Here is a 20,478-nt window from a genome sequence, read left to right on the forward strand (position 1 = left end):
AACCGAAGACGGTTTCCGATTCCAACAAGCGTTTTCCGTTAAAACGTCTTCCTATTCCGGAAGCGTCTTCCGGAAGACATCTACCGAATACCAAAATGTATCTTCCTAATCCGGAAGACGTCTTCCCGAAAACCGGGCGTGGCCACCGTTCATGAATAATTAATTGTCTTAGGTGGGGGCGGTGGTTGGTGGTGGTGGGTGGGGGTGGAAGATTCCCCGCGTTCTCATTGGTCTATTTGAATTTCACCCCTCGCGCTGATTGGTCGAGGCGTTGTAACGCTCGCGCGCGCTGGGATACCGACCGAGCGTTGAGGTGAGTTTGGCGGGATTATTTTTTGATCATCTTTTCTCCTCACAAATTTTGTTAAAAAACATTTTTTTCTAAATGTTAATTTTTTGTTTTGTTTTGTTCGTTTAAAGAAGATGCTAGATGTCTTAATGCGTACCCAACTACTAACTAACTTAGTGTATATCGCGGTTAGCGCTACGAACCTGTCGAAACTCGCCAAGTGGCGAGTTTCTGGGCCGGTCCCGGGCCACCCCCTAGGTCGACTCAGCCTCAAATGAGTACCTGGTGGTTGTTGTGTTATAGTTGTGTTATAGTTGTTGTGTTAGTAGTTGTGGTTGTGTTATAGTTGTTGTGTTAGTTGTTGTGTTATAGTAGTTGTGTTATAGTTGTTGTGTTAGTAGTTGTGGTTGTGTTATAGTTGTTGTGTTAGTAGTTGTGTTAGTAATTGTGTTGAAGTTGTGTTATAGTTGTTGTGTTATAGTTGTTGTGTTATAGTTGTGTTATAGTTGTTGTTGTGTTATAGTTGTTGTTGTGTTATAGTTGTTGTTGTTGTGTTATAGTTGTTGTGTTAGTAGTTGTGTTATAGTTGTTGTGTTAGTGGTTGTTGTGTTATAGTTGTTGTGTTAGTTGTTGTTGTGTTAGTTGTGTTATAGTTGTGTTAGTAGTTGTTGTGTTATAGTTGTGTTATAGTTGTTGTGTTAGTAGTTGTGTTATAGTAGTGTTATAGTAGTTGTGTTGTATTCATAGTTGTTGTGTTATAGTAGTTGTGTTATAGTTGTATTATAGTAGTTGTGTTATTGTTTCCCTTCTACGTGGTGACTTTACCCAAAGAACCAAGAATAATAATTGTATTTTACAATAATTTTATTGTTTTATATTTTTATTACTTTATTGTTTCCCCATCTACGTGGTGGTGACTTTACCCAAAGAACCAAGAAGATGAATCCCTGCAGTCACGAAAGCTTTAAGTCAAAAATGTTTGTTGCCGTTTAATAATAATTGTTGTTGTTGTTGTCACTGATGTTGTTGTGCTGCTGCTGCTGTTGTTGTTTTTGGCCCGGTGGTGTCTTCCTCGTTCTTCGCAAGTCAGCTATGGCGGGAAGATCTGCATCTTGTTCCGCTGGCGGTGGTGGTGGCGGTGGTGGCGGTGGTGGTGGTGGTAGTGGTGGTGCAGGTGGTGGTGGTGGTACCAGCAGCCGTGTGCACGTGGTGGTGCGTGTACGTCCACCTCTGGCTGGTGCTGGTGGTGGTGCTGGTGGTGCTGCTGCTGGTGGTGGTGGTGCTGGTGGTGCTGGTGGTGGTGATGCCAGCAGCAGCAGCAGCAAGGACTCTGAGTGCATGCGAGTGTTGGATCACCGCAGGCTGGAGTTCCTCAACTACAGGAACAAGGATGAGAGTCTGCACTATGAGTGAGTCGGTGGGGAGAGCGGTGGCGGGGGTGGGGGGAGGGGAAGAGAGAGATGGGGAGAGTGGGGAGACACACACACACAGGGACACACACACACAGACACACACACACAGTGACACACACAGGGACACACACAGGGACACACACACACAGGGACACACACACACAGACACACACACACAGTGACACACACAGGGACACACACAGGGACACACACACACAGGGACACACACAGACACACACAGACACACACAGGGACACACACACAGGGACACACACACACACAGGGACACACACACAGGGACACACACACACACACAGGGACACACACACACACACAGGGACACACACACACAGGGACACACACACACACAGGGACACACACACACACAGGGACACACACACAGGGACACACACACACACAGGGACACACACAGGGACACACACAGGGACACACACAGGGACACACACAGGGACACACACAGGGACACACCTGTCTCTGTGTGTGTGTGTGTCCCTGTGCGTCTCCCCACATGTCCCTGTGTCTCCCCGTGTCTCCCCACGTGTCTCCCCACGTCTCTCCCCCCGTGTCTCCCCACGTGTCTCCCCACGTGTCTCCCCACGTGTCCCTGTGTCTCCCCGTGTCTCCCCGCGTGTCTCCCTGTGTGTCTCTCCGCGTGTCTCCCTGTGTCTCTTCCCGCGTGTCTCTCCGCGTGTCTCTCCCCACGTGTCTCCCCGTGTCTCTCCCCCCGTCTCTCCCCGCGTGTCTCTCCCCGTGTCTCTCCCCGTGTCTCTCCCCGTGTCTCTCCCCGTGTCTCCCCACGTGTCTCCCCGCGTGTCTCCCCCCCCGTGTCTCCCCGTGTCTCTCCCCGCGTGTCTCACTGTCTCTGTGTGCCTCTCCCCGTGTCTCCCCCCCCGTGTCTCCCCCCGTGTCTCTCCCCGCGTGTCTCACTGTCTCTGTGTGCCTCTCCCCGCATGCCCCCCGCCGTACTGGGTGCAGGTTCGACTCCCTGCACGGGGGCGGTGCGACCCAGGAGGAGGTTTACGGGGGCTCGGTGCGCCCGGTGATCCGGCACGTGGTGCGGCACGGACACAATGCCAGCGTGCTGGCCTACGGCCCCACCGGCGCCGGTACTCACTCACTCACTCACTAGTTTACTCACTAGTTTACTCACTCACTAGTTTACTCACCACTAGTTTACTCACTCACTAGTTTACTCACTAGTTTACTCACTCACTCACTACTATACTCACTAGTTTACTCACTCACTAGTTTACTCACTAGTTTACTCACTAGTTTACTCACTCACTAGTTTACTCACTAGTTTACTCACTCACTCACTAGTTTACTCACTAGTTTACTCACTAATTCACTCACTAGTTTGCTCACTAGTTTGCTCACTACTATACTCACTCACTAGTTTACTCACTAGTTTACTCACTAGTTTACTCACTCACTCACTAGTTTACTCACTAGTTTACTCACTAGTTTACTAGTATACTCACTACTATACTCACTAGTTTACTCACTAGTTTACTCACTAGTTTACTCACTACTAGTTTACTCACTACTATACTCACTCACTAGTTTACTCACTAGTTTACTCACTAGTTTACTCACCACTAGTTTACTCACTAGTTTACTCACTAGTTTACTCACTAGTTTACTCACTCACTCACTCACTACTATACTCACTCACATGCCTGTGAGTGAGTATACTCGCTCACGTGCCTCTCCCCGTGTCCCCGCGCCTCCAGGCAAGACCCACACGATGCTGGGCACCCCCAGTGAGCCAGGCGTGATCCCCCGTGCCGTCCGCGATCTGTTCAGCGACCTCAAGGGGGAGCAGGAGGAGTCCTCGTTCAGTGTCTCCATGTCATACCTGGAGATCTACCAGGAGAAGGTGAGGAGGGCACCGGGAGGGGAGTGGGGGTACGGGTGCCAGGGCTGGTCACTCCGCACCACCACAGCGGCACACTCGCCCACACACTCGGCCAGTCACTCGGTCAGTCAGTCACTCAGTCAGTCACTCACTCAACCACTCACTCACTCACTCAGTCACTCACTCACTCACTCACGTACTCACTCAATCTCCCACCCACTCACTCACGCAGTCACTCACTCAGCCACTCACCCACTCACTCACTCACTCACCCACCTACTCACGCACTCACCCACCCACTCAACCACCCACTCACTCACCCACCCACTCACCCACCCACTCACTCACCCACCTACTCACCCACTCACTCACTCAACCACCCACTCACCCACCCACTCCCCCACTCACCGACTCACCCAGTCACTCACCCACTCACCCACTCACTCACTCAACCACTCACCCACTCACTCACCCACGCACCCACCCACTCACCCACTCACTCACCCACTCACTCACCCACCCACCCACTCCCCCACCCACTCACTCACCCACCCACTCCCCCACCCACTCACCCACTCTTTCTCTCTCGCTCTCACTCACTCACCCACCCACCCACCCATCCACTCACCCACCCACCCAATCACCCACCCAATCACTCACTCACCCACTCACTCACCCACTCACTCACCCACTCCCCCACCCACTCACTCACCCACTCCCCCACTCACCCACTCTCTCTCTCTTTCACTCACTCACCCACTCACTCACCCACCCACCCACCCACTCACTCACCCACTCACTCACTCACCCACCCACCCACCCACTCTCCCACTCACCCACTCCCCCACTCACTCACCCACTCTCTCTTTCACTCACTCACTCACCCACTCCCCCACCCACTCCCCCACTCACTCACTCAATCACTCCCCCACCCACTCACTCACCCACTCTCTCTCTCTCTCACTCACTCACTCACCCACCCACTCACTCAACCACTCACTCACTCACCCACCCACTCACTCACCCACTTACTCACCCACCCACCCACTCACTCACTCACCCACTCACCCACTCACTCACCCACTCACACACCCACCCACCCTCCCACCCACTCCCCCACCCACTCCCCCACCCACTCACTCACCCACTCACTCACCCACTCTCTCTCACTCTCTCACTCACTCACCCACCCACCCACTCACCCACCCACTCACCCACTCACTCACTCACCCACTCACCCACTCACTCACCCACGCACCCACCCACTCACTCACCCACTCACTCACCCACTCACTCACCCACCCACCCACTCCCCCCACCCACTCACTCACCCACCCACTCCCCCACCCACTCACTCACCCACTCTTTCTCTCTCGCTCTCACTCACTCACCCACCCACCCACCCATCCACTCACCCACCCACCCACTCACCCAATCACTCACTCACCCACTCACTCACTCACCCACTCACTCACCCACTCCCCCACCCACTCACTCACCCACTCACTCACCCACTCACCCACTCCCCCACTCACCCACTCTCTCTCTCTTTCACTCACTCACCCACTCACTCACCCACCCACCCACCCACTCACTCACCCACTCACTCACTCACCCACCCACCCACCCACTCTCCCACTCACCCACTCCCCCACTCACTCACCCACTCTCTCTTTCACTCACTCACTCACCCACTCCCCCACCCACTCCCCCACTCACTCACTCAATCACTCCCCCACCCACTCACTCACCCACTCTCTCTCTCACTCACTCACCCACCCACTCACTCAACCACTCACTCACTCACCCACCCACTCACTCACCCACTTACTCACCCACCCACCCACTCACTCACTCACCCACTCACTCACCCACTCACACACCCACCCACCCTCCCACCCACTCCCCCACCCACTCCCCCACTCACTCACTCAATCACTCCCCCACCCACTCACTCACCCACTCTCTCTCTCACTCACTCACCCACCCACTCACTCAACCACTCACTCACTCACCCACCCACTCACTCACCCACTTACTCACCCACCCACCCACTCACTCACTCACCCACTCACCCACTCACTCACCCACTCACACACCCACCCACCCTCCCACCCACTCCCCCACCCACTCCCCCACCCACTCACTCACCCACTCACTCACCCACTCTCTCTCACTCCCTCACTCACTCACTCACCCACCCACCCACCCACTCACTCAACCACTCACTCACTCACCCACCCACTCACCCACTCACCCACCCACTCACCCACTCACTCACTCACCCACTCACCCACTCACTCACCCACGCACCCACCCACTCACTCACCCACTCACTCACCCACTCACTCACCCACCCACCCACTCCCCCACCCACTCACTCACCCACCCACTCCCCCACCCACTCACTCACTCACTCTTTCTCTCTCGCTCTCACTCACTCACCCACCCACCCACCCATCCACTCACCCACCCACTCACCCACCCAATCACTCACTCACCCACTCACTCACTCACCCACTCACTCACCCACTCTTTCTCTCTCGCTCTCACTCACTCACCCACCCACCCACTCACCCACTCACCCACCCACTCACTCACCCACCCACCCACCCACTCACCCACTCACTCACTCACTCACCCACTCCCTCACCCACTCCCCCACTCACTCACTCAATCACTCCCCCACCCACTCACCCACCCACTCTCTCTCTCTCACTCACTCACTCACCCACCCACTCAATCACTCACCCACCCACCCACTCACTCACCCAATCACTCACTCACTCACTCTCTCTCTATCTCTCACACACTCACCCTCCCACCCACCCACACCTCTCACCTCCCCACCCACCCACCCACCCCGCCCACCCACTCCCCCACCCAATCATTCACTCACCCACTCACCCACTCCCCCACTCACTCACCCACCCACCCACTCACTCACCCACCCACCCACCCACTCACTCACCCACTCACCCACCCACTCTCCCACCCACCCACTCACCCACCCTCCCACCCACCCCCCCACCCTCCCACCCACCCACCCCCACCACCACCAGGTACTCGACCTCCTCATCCCGCAGCACGGCGGCGGTGGCAGGAGCGGTGGCAGGAGCGGTGGCGGTGGTGGCGGTGGTGGCGGTGGTGGCGGTGGTGGCGGTGGTGGCGGTGGTGGCGGTGGTGGTGGTGTTGGTGGTGGTGGCGGGGACCTGGCCATCCGCCAGGATGGCGCCGGCTCCATGCTCGTGCCGGGTCTGAGCGAGCGGCCGCTCTCCGGATTCCGTGACTTTGAGCGCCACTTCCTGCCTGCCACGGAGCGCCGCACGACGGCGTCCACGGCCCTCAACGCCCGCTCCAGCCGCTCGCACTCCATCCTGCTGCTCAAGGCCAGCGTGGGGGGTGGAGGGGGGGGTGGAGGGGGTGGGGGGGAGGGTGGGGGGGAGGTGGGGGGTGGAGAGGGGGTGAGGGGGGTGGTGAGGAGTTGATTGTGAGGGGGGGGGGGGTGAGGGGGGAGAGGGTGAGGAGGAGAGGGGGGTGAGGGGGGTGAGGAGGTGAGGGGGGTGAGGGGGGTGGTGAGGAGTTGATTGTGAGGGCGAGGGCGAGGGTGAGGAGGTGAGGGGGTGAGGGTGAGGGGGGTGAGGAGGTGAGGGGGGTGATGAGGAGTTGATTGTGAGGGAGAGGGTGAGGGGGGGAGGGGGGTGGTGAGGAGTTGATTGTGAGTGAGGGGGGGAGGGGGGTGGTGAGGAGTTGATTGTGAGGGGGGGGGTGAGGAGGTGAGGAGGTGAGGAAGGGTGAGGAGTTGATTGTGAGGGAGAGGGCGAGGGGGGAGAGGGTGAGGAGGAGAGGGGGGTGAGGAGGTGAGGAGGTGAGGAGGTGAGGAAGGGTGAGGAGTTGATTGTGAGGGAGAGGGTGAGGGGGTGAGGAGTTGATTGTGAGGGAGTGGGAGAGGGTGAGGAGGTGAGGGGGTGAGGGGGGTGAGGAGGTGATTGTGAGGGAGAGGGCGAGCGGGAGGGGGAGAGGGTGAGAAGAAGAGAAGGAGTTGTGTGCGTGCGTGTGTGTGCGTACGTGCGTACGTGTGTACGTTTGTGTGTGTGTGTACGTGGTGGTGACCGGCTTCGGTTTGACAGCAGAGGTCTCACTCCGAATCAGTCGAGCGGCAATATCTTTTCATCGGTTGCGTAACGCTGTGTGGAAGCTACCTGGTCTGTCGCTCCGCACTAAGCTTCAGGTCTTCTCGGCCACAGTGATTTCCTCCCTTCTCTACGCCAGTTAGAAACAGTTAGGCTGGCCTGCCTACGATCCATCCTGGGTTTAACCAGGCTGGATTGTGTGAGGAGCTCACAAATCCTTGAAAGATCTGGGCAAGGTCCCATCGGTGAGCTCCTCCGGCGGGCAAGGCTGCGTTGGCTGGGTCATGTAGCCCGCATGCTCAGCCACCGCATGCTGAAACAGCTTTTGTTCGGCCGGATCGAGGGGGCTAAACGGGCGTGGCATGGGCTAGAGAAGAGATGGAGTGATGTGGTACAGGAGGACGTGGAGCTGAGTGGACTTGCCCATGACCTGTACCAGCAGTGTCAAGATTGGCCTCTGGAGGAGGCTCGTGAAGGATGCTGCTAGGCAGTTGGCATTCGCCCTCCAACAACAACGGAGGGCGGAGGAGCGACGCTCACAACAACGAGCGGAGCGCCGGGTGGCTAAAGCACAGCAGGTTGGCACAGTAGGGGGCACAGGTGGTGCATCAGCCAGTCATCTCAGTCAGTCGACCCGTGGCACCTGGGTCTGCCCCGTGACCTCCTGCCAGCGGGCGTTCGACACTTCACGTGGCCTCAAGGTGCACATGGCCTGGCACAAGCGTCGTGGTGACATCACCGCCACTTAGTGGCGAATGGCGGTTGTTGTTGGTGTGTGTGTGTACCTGTGTGTGTAACTATGTGTGTGTTCCTGTGTGTGTGTGTAACTGTGTGTGTGTAACTGTGTGTGTACCTGTGTGTGTACTTGTGTGTCTGTGTGTAACTGTGTGTGTGTAACTGTGTGTGTGTACGTGTGTGTGTAACTGTGTGTGTGTGTGTAACTGTGTGTGTGTAACTGTGTGTGTGTACGTGTGTGTGTGTAACTGTGTGTGTGTGTACCAGTGTGTGTGTACCTGTGTGTGTAACTGTGTGTGTGTAACTGTGTGTACGTGTGTGTGTAACTGTGTGTGTGTGTAACTGTGTGTGTGTAACTGTGTGTGTGTGTAACTGTGTGTGTAACTGTGTGTGTGTGTGTAACTGTGTGTGTAACTGTGTGTGTGTAACTGTGTGTACGTGTGTGTGTAACTGTGTGTGTAACTGTGTGTGTGTGTGTATGTAACTGTGTGTGTGTGTAACTGCGTGTGTAACTGTGTGTGTACCTGTGTGTGTGTGTGTGTAACTGTGTGTGTACCTGTGTGTGTGTGTGTGTGTATGTACCTGTGTGTGTGTGTAACTGTGTGTATGTAACTGTGTGTGTACCTGTGTGTAACTGTGTGTGTGTAACTGTGTGTGTGTACCTGTGTGTGTGTGTGTAACTGCGTGTGTGTGTGTACCTGTGTGTGTACCTGTGTGTGTGTGTGTAACTGTGTGTGTACCTGTGTGTGTGTGTACCTGTGTGTGTGTGTAACTGTGTGTGTGTACCTGTGTGTGTGTGTACTTGTGTGTGTGTGTGTGTACCTGTGTGTGTGTGTGTAACTGTGTGTAACTGTGTGTGTACCTGTGTGTGTGTGTAACTGTGTGTGTGTACCTGTGTGTGTGTAACTGTGTGTGTGTACCTGTGTGTGTGTGTGTAACTGTGTGTAACTGTGTGTGTGTGTGTGTAACTGTGTGTGTGTAACTGTGTGTACCTGTGTGTGTACCTGTGTGTGTACCTGTGTGTGTAACTGTGTGTACCTGTGTGTGTGTGTGTGTGTAACTGTGTGTGTGTAACTGTGTGTACCTGTGTGTGTACCTGTGTGTGTACCTGTGTGTGTAACTGTGTGTGTAACTGTGTGTAACTGTGTGTGTGTGTGTAACTGTGTGTAACTGTGTGTGTGTGTAACTGTGTGTAACTGTGTGTGTGTGTGTACCTGTGTGTGTACCTGTGTGTGTACCTGTGTGTGTGTGTGTACCTGTGTGTGTACCTGTGTGTGGTGAGACAGGTGGTAAAGTCAGAACAGCGGGCACCGTACCGCACGCTGCTAGGCAAGCTCTACCTCATCGACCTCGCCGGATCCGAGGACAACCGGCGCACCGGCAACATGGGCATCCGGTCGGTGGCACACCGCGGCAGTGGCACACGTGGGAGTGACACACACACACACACACACGTGGGAGTGACACACACACACACACACACGTGGGAGTGACACACACACACACACACGTGGTAGTGACACACACACACACGTGGTAGTGACACACACACACACGTGGGAGTGACACACACACACACGTGGGAGTGACACACACACACACGTGGGAGTGACACACACACACACACACACGTGGTAGTGACACACACACACACGTGGGAGTGACACACACACACACGTGGGAGTGACACACACACACGTGGGAGTGACACACACACACACGTGGGAGTGACACACACACACACACACACGTGGGAGTGACACACACACACGTGGGAGTGACACACACACACACACACACGTGGGAGTGACACACACACACACATGCATATGTGTCTGTGTGTGTGTCAGGGTGTCTGTGTGTGTGTCAGTGTGTCTGTGTGTGTCTCTCTCTGTGTGTCTCTGTGTATGTCTCGGTGTCTGTGTGTCTGTGCGTGTCTCAGTGTGTCTGTGTATGTGTGTCTCTGTGTGTCTCGGTGTGTGTGTGTGTGTGTCTGTGGGTGTCTGTGTGTGTATCTGTGTGTCTGTACATCTGTCTGTGGGTGTCTGTGTGTGTGTCAGTGTGTATGTGTGTGTTTGTCTCTGTGTGTGTCTCAGTGTGTGTGTGTCTGGGGGTGTGTGTGTGTCTGTGGGTGTCTGTGTGTATATCTGTGTGTCTGTGTGTGTCTGTGTGTGTCTGTGTGTGTGTATGTGTCTGTGTGTGTGTCTCAGTGTGTGTGTCTCTGTGTGTGTGTCTCAGTGTGTGTCTGTGTGTGTGTGTCACTGTGTGTGTGTGTGTGTCCGGCAAAACAACCCCCTACCTCCTCGCGGTGCCGGACGGGCAACTCTGTCGTGGACAGTGCTGTGGGGGGAGTTCCAATTTTGATTGGCTCCTCCCCTCATGGCATATGTGTCCACCACAGGGGCTAAACGGGGGCTCTGGACGGGTGCGAGGGGCTGGTAACCCCTCCACCTTCAATTAATTACCACAAAACCACGAATTAAAGTTGTAACAACTAAGCTTGTGCCGGAGGCCCCGGGGGGCCAGGCGTCTATGACGTCTCCTGGCCAAACCCCAATTGGCGGAGCCAGGAGATTGAATACCTACCCTCGGGGCTACTCCAGAAACAACGAAAAGCCACTACGGGTGGCCACGTGGAATGTTCGAACGCTCACTGCAGAGGAGAGGCTGCCACTCCTCTGTCGGGAGCTGGACCGGTACCGCCTGGATCTATGCGGCATTCAGGAGGTCCGGTGGACCGGCTCTGGCTCCTGCCACCATGAGGGGTGGACAGTCCTCTACTCGGGGCAGCAGACTGCCAAACAACAGGGTGTGGGTCTTCTTTTGAACAAAAGAATGAAGGGGGCGTGGGAGCGTGGCGGTGAGGTGTGGGAAGCTGTAAGCCCCAGGCTACTTTGGGCTCGCCTTCCCATCAACCGGAGGCGAGGAATGGTGGTCGTGGTTACTTATGCCCCCACCGAAGATGAACATCCGTGGAGGGATGCAGGCAAAGCCGATGAGTCAGATGCCTTCTATGACCTCCTGTCACAGGTGCTGGCTAAAGTGGCCCCTCGGGATAGAGTCATCATGTTGGGTGACTTCAATGCCCGAGTTGGTCATGATACTGGCACCTGGTCTGGAGTGATTGGAGGGCATGGGCCAGATCAGCTCAATAACAATGGTAGGAGGCTGCTAGATTTTTGTGCAGCCCATGGGCTTGTAATTACCAACACGCTGTTCCGGCATCGGCGCATCCACACAACATCATGGATGCATGCCGGGTCCAAGCAAGAACATCTGCTGGACTACATAGTGACGGACCAGCGAATGCGAGCCCATGTCCTTGACACCAGGACCTACCGTGGAGCTGATCTGCCCTCTGACCATCGACTAGTCATCTGTAAGATGCGCCTGCCATTCTTCCACTCCGGTGGTGGGTGTACACCCAGGACCCCATTCCAACCTAAAGTGGCCTGGTCTCAGTTATCTGATGAAAGTTGCAAGCGAGAATTTCATCATCGCTTGCGGCTGGGATTGGCATCGTCCCCGACTCCTCCTGATGTCGAGGGTAATGGGCGAGGTTTAGGACTGTGACTCATGCAGCTGCAATGGCTGCTTTGGGTACGCGGTCCAGACCTCCCCAGACACCCTGGATGACAGAGGAGTTGTTCAGGATGGTTGAGAAAAAGCGACAGGCCCACTGTCATCGGCTACAGAATCCCACGTCAGAGAATGAGGAGGCTTACCGCAGCCTTCGCTCGGAGGTTCGGAGAGCCGTGAGGCGCTGCAAGGATGGGTGGTGGTCGCGGGTTGCTGAGGAGATGGAGTCTGCCTCAGTGGCCCGTGATCACAAATCGCTATTTAACTCCATCAAAAAAGTAACCTGCAGCGCCACACCTATTACCATCATTAGGGGAAAAAAACGGTGATCCAATTTCCGACCCCCAGGAACAGGTTCGCAGATTTGCTGAGCATTTCTGTGAGGTCCTGGGGGGAGGGAAAATCCCACAGCCAGGAAAACATCGTGGCACAAAGTGAGGATGACCCTGCTGAGGCTGCGGTGCCTCAAATATTGGATGAAGTCATCCCCTGTGAGTGGCTGGCTGAGGTGCCATCTGCTGAGGAAGTATTGAAGGCGATCCGGAGTCTGAGACCAGGAAAGGCAGCGGGCAGAGATGATCTCCCAAGCGAAATGCTGAGGGAGGGTGGCGTTTGTGCACAGACTGCCCTATATGACATCATAACAACAGTCTGGACCACTGGACGGGTTCCGCAGGATTGGAAGGATGCCCTGGTGGTCCCCCTTTTTAAGAAGGGGGACCGCACAGACTGTAACAACTACAGGGGCATCTCACTCCTCAGTGTGCCGGGAAAGGTCCTGGCAAGGATTATTCAGCATCGCCTTGCCAGGCACGCTGAGGAGAGGCTTGCGGAGCCCCAATGCGGTTTCAGGAAAGGGCGGTCCTGCACAGATGCCATATTTTCTGTCCGTCTGCTACAGCAGAGTGTAGGGAATTCCAACAAGACCTACATCTCTGCTTTATTGACCTGGTCAAGGCCTATGATACCATCAGTAGGCCTGGGCTCTGGGTCGTTCTTCGTGCTTTTGGAGTACCTGACCCTCTGCTCACGATCATTAAGGACCTTCATGATGGTGAGCGGGCCCGGGTAAAAACTACGTGGCCGGGAGTCAGAGCCATTCCCTGTACACCTTGGGGTGCGACAGGGATGTCCTCTGGCTCCCAACATTATTTAACATCTATTTTGACCACGTAGTTCGTGAAGCCTTCAATAGCTGTACCGGGGGAATCTCCATATGGTACAGATATAATGGGAGGCTAATCGATGCCCGGGTGCGGTCAAGGGATGGCTCCCTATTGCTCAACCACGTTATGTATGCTGATGACTTGGTAATAGCTGCTCAGTCAGAGGAGGAGTTGGAGACGCTGCTGCTGAGACTGGAGCGTGCCACTAAGAGGTGGGGCCTTACCATCAGCCCCACCAAAACTAAGCACCTGCCTGGGTATTTTGTACCATCGGACACTCCACCCCCACAACTCCCAATCGGTGATGGGGCAGTTGTGGAGAGAGTGGAGAGTTTCCAATACCTGGGCAGTGTGCTTATGACTGGCTCCAGTTTAACAGCAGAGGTCTCACTCCGAATCAGTCGAGCGGCAATATCTTTTCATCGGTTGCGTAACGCTGTGTGGAAGCTACCTGGTCTGTCGCTCCGCACTAAGCTTCAGGTCTTCTCGGCCACGGTCATTCCTCCCTTCTCTACGCTTGCGAAACGTGGACCCCCCTAATGGAACATCTTCGCCGGTTAGAAACATTTAGGCTGGCCTGCCTACGATCCATCCTGGGTTTAACCAGACTGGATTGTGTGAGGGAGCTCACAAATCCTTGAAAGATCTGGGCAGGGTCCCATCGTGAGCTCCTCCCGGCAGGCAAGGCTGCGATGGCTGGGTCATGTAGCCCGCATGCCCAGCCACCGCATGCCGAAACAGCTTTTGTTTGGCCGGATTGAGGGGGCTAAGCGGGCGCGGCACGGGCTAGAGAAGAGATGGAGTGATGTGGTACAGGAGGACGTGGAGCTGAGTGGACTTGCCGATGACTGGTACCGCGGTGTCAAGATCGGCCTCTGTTGGAGGAGGCTCGTGAAGGATGCTACTGGGCAGTTGGAGGCAGTCGCCCTCCAACAACAACGGAGGGCGGAGGAGCGACGCTCACAACAGCGAGCGGAGCGCCGGGTGGCTAAAGCACAGCAGGTTGGCACAGTAGGGGGCACAGGTGGTGCATCAGCCAGTCATCTCAGTCAGTCGACCCGTGGCCACCTGGGTCTGCCCCGTGACCCTCCTGCCAGCGGGCGTTCGACACTTCACGTGGCCTCAGGGTGCACATAGCCTGGCACAAGCATCGTGGTGACGTCACCGCCACTTAGTGGCGAATGGCGGTTGTTGTTGTTGTTGTGTGTGTCACTGTGTGTGTCTCAGTGTGTGTGTGTGTGTGTGTCTCTGTGTGTGTGTCTGTGTGTGTGTCTCAGTGTGTGTCTGTCTCTGTGTGTGTGTGTCACTGTGTGTGTCTGTGTGTGTGTCTGTGTGTGTGTCTCAGTGTGTGTGTCTCTGTGTGTCTGTGTGTGTGTCTCAGTGTGTGTGTGTGTCTGTGTGTGTGTCTCAGTGTGTGTGTCTGTGTGTGTGTCTGTCTCACTGTGTGTGTGTCACTGTGTGTGTCTGTGTGTGTGTCTCTGTGTGTCTGTGTGTGTGTGTCTCAGTGTGTGTGTCTGTGTGTGTGTGTCTCAGTGTCTGTGTGTGTCTGTGTGTCTCTGTGTGTGGTCTCAGTGTGTGTGTCTCAGTGTGTGCGTGTCTCAGTGTGTGTGGTCTCAGTGTGTGTGTGTCTGTGTGTGTGTGTGTGTGTCTCACTGTGTGTGTGTGTGTCTCAGTGTGTGTGTCTGTGTGTGTGTGTCTCAGTGTGTGTGTCACTGTGTGTGTGTCACTGTGTGTGTGTGTGTGTCTGTGTGTGTGTGTCTGTGTGTGTGTCACTGTGTGTGTGTCACTGTGTGTGTGTCTGTGTGTGTGTCACTGTGTGTGTGTCTGTGTGTCTCACTGTGTGTGTCACTGTGTGTGTGTCTGTGTGTGTGTCACTGTGTCTGTGTGTGTCACTGTGTCTGTGTGTGTCCCTGTGTCTGTGTGTGTCACTGTGTGAGCCAGGCTCAAGGAGAGTGGCGCCATAAACGGCTCTCTGCTCGTGCTCAGCAAGGTGGTGGACGCCCTCAACAGCGGCTCCGCACGAGTCCCGTTCAGGGACAGCAAACTAACGCGACTGCTGCAGGTCCCCTCCCTTCCCTGTGTCTCACTGTGTCAGTGTGAGTGTGTGTCACTGTGTGTGTCAGTGTGTGTGTCACTGTGTGTGTGTGTGTCACTGTGTGTGTGTGTGTCACTGTGTGTGTGTCACTGTGTGTGTGTGTGTGTCACTGTGTGTCACTGTGTGTGTGTCACTGTGTGTGTGTCACTGTGTGTGTGTGTCACTGTGTGTGTGTGTCTCACTGTGTGTCACTGTGTGTGTGTGTCTCACTGTGTGTCACTGTGTGTGTGTGTCACTGTGTGTGTGTCTCACTGTGTGTGTCACTGTGTGTGTCAGTGTGTGAGTAGGTGAGTAGGTGAGTGAGTGAGTAGGTGAGTGTGTGAGTGAGTAGGTGAGCAAGTGAGTAGGTGAGTGTGTGAGTGAGTGAGTAGGTGAGTGAGTAGGTGAGTGAGTAGGTGAGTGAGTTGGTGAGTAGGTGATTGAGTAGGTGAGTGAGTTGGTGAGTGAGTGAGTAGGTGAGTGAGTTGGTGAGTAGGTGAGTGAGTGTGTGAGTGAGTGTGTGAGTGAGTAGGTGAGTGAGTAGGTGAGTGAGTAGGTGAGTAGGTGAGTGAGTAGGTGAGTGAGTAGGTGAGTGAGTAGGTGAGTGAGTTGGTGAGTAGGTGAGTGAGTTGGTGAGTGAGTTGGTGAGTAGGTGAGTGAGTATGTGAGTGAGGTGGTGAGTGAGTTGGTGAGTAGGTGAGTGAGTTGGTGAGTGAGTTGGTGAGTAGGTGAGTGAGTTGGTGAGTGAGTTGGTGAGTGAGTTGGTGAGTAGGTGAGTGAGTATGTGAGTGAGTTGGTGAGTGAGTTGGTGAGTAGGTGAGTGAGTGAGTAGGTGAGTGAGTTGGTGAGTGAGTTGGTGAGTGAGTTGGTGAGTAGGTGAGTGAGTATGTGAGTGAGTTGGTGAGTGAGTTGGTGAGTAGGTGAGTGAGTTGGTGAGTAGGTGAGTGAGTTGGTGAGTGAGTGAGTAGGTGAGTGAGTTGGTGAGTGAGTTGGTGAGTAGGTGAGTGAGTTGGTGAGTGAGTTGGTGAGTCTCTCTCTGGGTGCAGGACTCGCTGGGCGGCAGTGCACATGCGGTTCTCATCACGAACGTTGCTCCCGAGCTTCCGCACTACTTCAACTCCCTCAACGCCCTCAACTTCGCCGCCAAGTCCAGGAGCATCGTCAATCGTCCCTTCACTCACTCAGCACCGCAGCCTGCCGGTGAGTGGCGCTCGCTCACTCACTCGCTCATCCGCTCGTTCACCCGCTTGCTCACCCGCTCGCTCACCCGCTCGCTCACCCGCTCGCTCACCCGCTCGCTCACCCGCTCGTTCACCCGCTCGCAAGATAGCTCGCTCGCCCTCCCACCCACGCACTCACTCACCCACTAGCTAGCTCACTCATTTGCTCACCCACTCACTCACCCACTCTACCACTAGCTAGCTCACTCACTTGCTCACCCACTCTCTCACCCACTCTACCACTAGCTAGCTCACTCACTTGCTCACCCACTCACTCACTCAACCACATTCACTCACCCACTCCCTCACTCACCCACCCACTCACCCACCCCACTCACCCACCCACTCCCTCACTCACCCACCCACTCACCCACCCACCCACCCACTCACCCACCCACCCACTCACCCACTCACCCACTCACTCACCCACTCACTCACCCACTCACTCACTCACTCACCCACTCACTCACCCACTCACTCACCCACTCACTCACCCACTCACTCACCCACTCACTCACCCACCCACTCACTCACCCACCCACCCACTCACTCACTCACCCACTCACCCACTCACTCACTCACTCGCTCACCCACTCACCCACTCACTCACCCACCCACTCACCCACCCACTCACCCACCCACTCACCCACCCACTCACCCACTCACACCCTCAACTTCCCTGAGAGAGAGGGGGGGAGACACCCGGACCCCGTGTTGAACCCAGGCTCTTAGCGTCTCCGACACGGCCATTACGAACCCCTCCAGCCCCCGCAGTCCCCTCAAAGCGTGGCCCTGTGGAGGAGGAGACGCGGAGAGACGCGGAGAGACGCAGAGACGCGGAGCCGGAACCACCCCGACCCCAAGCCTTCTTACTCAGGTGAGAGTTGAGGCTGAGGGGACCTCGGTGTGTGTCTCTGTGTGTGTGTCTGTGTGTGTGTGTCTGTGTGTGTGTGTCTGTGTGTGTGTCTGTGTGTGTGTGTGGGTGTGTCTGTGTGTGTGTGTGTGTCTCTGTGTGTGTGTGTGTCTCTGTGTGTGTGTCTCTCTGTGTGTGTGTGTGTCTGTGTGTGTGTGTGGGTGTGTGTGTGTCTCTGTGTGTGTGTGTCTGTGTGTGTGTCTGTGTCTCTCTGTGTGTGTGTCTGTGTCTCTCTGTGTGTGTGTCTGTGTCTCTCTGTGTGTGTGTCTGTGTGTGTGTCTCTGTGTGTGTGTGTGTCTGTGTGTGCGTGTCTATGTGTGTGTGTGTGTGTCTGTGTGTGTCTATCTGTGTGTGTGTGTGTGTGTCTGTGTGTGTGTCTGTGTGTGTGTATGTGTGTCTCTGTGTGTGTGTGTCTGTGTGTGTGTGTATCTCTGTGTGTGTGTCGCTGTGTGTGTGTGTGTGTCTGTGTGTTTCTCTGTGTGTGTCTTTGTATGTGTCTGTGTGTATACGTGTTTCTGTATGTGTGTGTGTGTGTCTGTCTGTGTGTGTGTCTGTGTGTGTGTCTCTCTGTGTGTGTGTGTGTGTGTGTCTCTGTATGTGTGTCTCACCCCGTGTCTCTGTGTGTCTCACCCCGCGTCTCTGTGTGTGTCTTACCCCGTGTCTCTGTTTGTATCTCACCCCGTGTCTCACCCCGTGTCTCTCCCCGTGTCTCACCCCGTGTCTCTGTGTGTATCTCACCCCGTGTCTCACCCCATGTCTCTGTGTATCTCACCCCGTGTCTCACCCCGCGTCTCTGTGTGTGTCTCACCCCGTGTCTCACCCCGTTTCTCACCCCGTGTCTCTCCCCGTGTCTCTGTGTGTATCTCACCCCGTGTCTCACCCCGTGTCTCTCCCCGTGTCTCACCCCGCGTCTCTGTGTGTATCTCACCCCGCGTCTCTGTGTGTATCTCACCCCGTGTCTCTGTGTGTATCTCAACCCGTGTCTCACCCCGTGTCTCACCCCGTGTCTCTCCCCGTGTCTCACCCCGTGTCTCTGTGTGTATCTCACCCCGCATCTCACCCCGCGTCTCTGTATGTGTGTCTCACCCCGTGTCTCTGTATGTATCTCACCCCGTGTCTCACCCCGTGTCTCACCCCGTGTCTCTCCCCGTGTCTCACCCCGTGTCTCACCCCGTGTCTCTCCCCGTGTCTCACCCCGTGTCTCTCCCCGTGTCTCACCCCATGTCTCTGTGTGTATCTCACCCCGTGTCTCACGCCGTGTCTCTCCCCGTGTCTCACCCCATGTCTCTGTGTGTATCTCACCCCACGTCTCTGTGTGTATCTCACCCCGTGTCTCACCCCGTGTCTCTCCCGTGTCTCACCCCGTGTCTCTCCCCGTGTCTCTGTGTATCTCACCCCGTGTCTCACCCCGTGTCTCACGCCGTGTCTCTCCCCGTGTCTCACCCCATGTCTCTGTGTGTATCTCACCCCACGTCTCTGTGTGTATCTCACCCCGTGTCTCACCCCATGTCTCTCCCGTGTCTCACCCCGTGTCTCTCCCCGTGTCTCTGTGTATCTCACCCCGTGTCTCACCCCGTGTCTATCCCCGCGTCTCTCCCCGCGTCTCTCCCCGCGTCTCTGTGTGTATCTCACCCCACGTCTCTGTGTGTATCTCACCCCGTGTCTCACCCCGTGTCTCTCCCGTGTCTCACCCCGTGTCTCTCCCCGTGTCTCTGTGTGTCTCACCCCGCGTCTTTCCCCGCGTCTCACCCCGTGTCTCTCCCCGTGTCTCTGTGTGTCTCACCCTGCGTCTCTCCCCGTGTCTCACCCCGTGTCTCTCCCCGTGTCTCTGTGTGTCTCACCCCGCGTCTCTCCCCGCGTCTCTCCCCGCGTCTCTCCCCGCGTCTCTGTGTGTCTCTTCCCGTGTCTCTGTGTGTCTCACCCCGTGTCTCTCCCCGCGTCTCTCCCCGTGTCTCTGTGTGTCTCACCCCGTGTCTCTCCCCACGTCTCACCCCGTGTCTCTGTGTGTCTCTCCCCGTGTCTCTCCCCGCGTCTCACCCCGTGTCTCTGTGTGTCTCTCCCCGCGTCTCTCCCCGCGTCTCTCCCCGCGTCTCTCCCCGTGTCTCTGTGTGTCTCTCCCCGTGTCTCTGTGTGTCTCACCCCGTGTCTCACCCCGCGTCTCTCCCCGTGTCTCTGTGTGTCTCACCCCGCGTCTCTCCCCGCGTCTCTCCCCGTGTCTCTGTGTGTCTCTCCCCATGCCTCTGTGTGTCTCTCCCCGCGTCTCTCCCCGCGTCTCTGTGTGTCTCTCCCCGTGTCTCTGTGTGTCTCTCCCCGCGTCTCTCCCCGCGTCTCTCCCCGTGTCTCTGTGTGTCTCTCCCCGTGTCTCTCCCCGCGTCTCACCCCGTGTCTCTGTGTCTCTCCCCGCGTCTCTCCCCGCGTCTCTCCCCGCGTCTCTCCCCGCGTCTCTCCCCGTGTCTCTGTGTGTCTCTCCCCGTGTCTCTGTGTGTCTCACCCCGCGTCTCTCCCCGTGTCTCTGTGTGTCTCACCCCGCGTCTCTCCCCGCGTCTCTGTGTGTCTCTCCCCATGCCTCTGTGTGTCTCTCCCCGCGTCTCTCCCCGCGTCTCTGTGTGTCTCTCCCCGTGTCTCTGTGTGTCTCACCCCGTGTCTCTCCCCGCGTCTCTGTGTGTCTCACCCCGCGTCTCTCCCCGCGTCTCTCCCCGCGTCTCTGTGTGTCTCACCCCGCGTCTCTCCCCGTGTCTCTGTGTGTCTCACCCCGCGTCTCTCCCCGCGTCTCTCCCCGTGTCTCTGTGTGTCTCTCCCCATGCCTCTGTGTGTCTCTCCCCGCGTCTCTCCCCGCGTCTCTGTGTGTCTCTCCCCGTGTCTCTGTGTGTCTCTCCCCGCGTCTCTCCCCGCGTCTCTCCCCGTGTCTCTGTGTGTCTCTCCCCGCGTCTCTCCCCGCGTCTCTCCCCATGCCTCTGTGTGTCTCTCCCCGCGTCTCTCCCCGCGTCTCTGTGTGTCTCTCCCCGTGTCTCTGTGTGTCTCACCCCGTGTCTCTCCCCGCGTCTCTGTGTGTCTCACCCCACGTCTCTCCCCGCGTCT

At 56.3% G+C, this 20,478-nt stretch overlaps 1 protein-coding gene across 1 annotated transcript in view; it reads left to right on the forward strand.

Moving 5' to 3' along the window:
* Nucleotides 1–205: 205 nt before the first annotated feature.
* The window catches only part of KIF22 (kinesin family member 22), a 45,434-nt gene continuing 25,161 nt past the window's right edge, over nucleotides 206–20,478 (forward strand). Inside the window, exons 1-9 of the mRNA XM_076056756.1 lie at nucleotides 206–313; nucleotides 1,380–1,698; nucleotides 2,698–2,828; nucleotides 3,456–3,601; nucleotides 6,643–6,969; nucleotides 9,735–9,844; nucleotides 15,135–15,255; nucleotides 16,314–16,467; nucleotides 17,253–17,364. Of these exons, the coding sequence (XP_075912871.1) occupies nucleotides 1,382–1,698; nucleotides 2,698–2,828; nucleotides 3,456–3,601; nucleotides 6,643–6,969; nucleotides 9,735–9,844; nucleotides 15,135–15,255; nucleotides 16,314–16,467; nucleotides 17,253–17,364 (1,418 nt within the window). The 5' untranslated portion in view covers nucleotides 206–313; nucleotides 1,380–1,381. The remainder of the gene's footprint in view (nucleotides 314–1,379; nucleotides 1,699–2,697; nucleotides 2,829–3,455; nucleotides 3,602–6,642; nucleotides 6,970–9,734; nucleotides 9,845–15,134; nucleotides 15,256–16,313; nucleotides 16,468–17,252; nucleotides 17,365–20,478) is intronic.

The sequence above is a fragment of the Petromyzon marinus genome, chromosome 77 (genome assembly GCF_048934315.1).
Source record: "Petromyzon marinus isolate PM22_M1 ecotype Great Lakes invasive population chromosome 77, UKy_Petmar_22M1.pri1.0, whole genome shotgun sequence".
Lineage (NCBI taxonomy): Eukaryota > Metazoa > Chordata > Hyperoartia > Petromyzontiformes > Petromyzontidae > Petromyzon > Petromyzon marinus.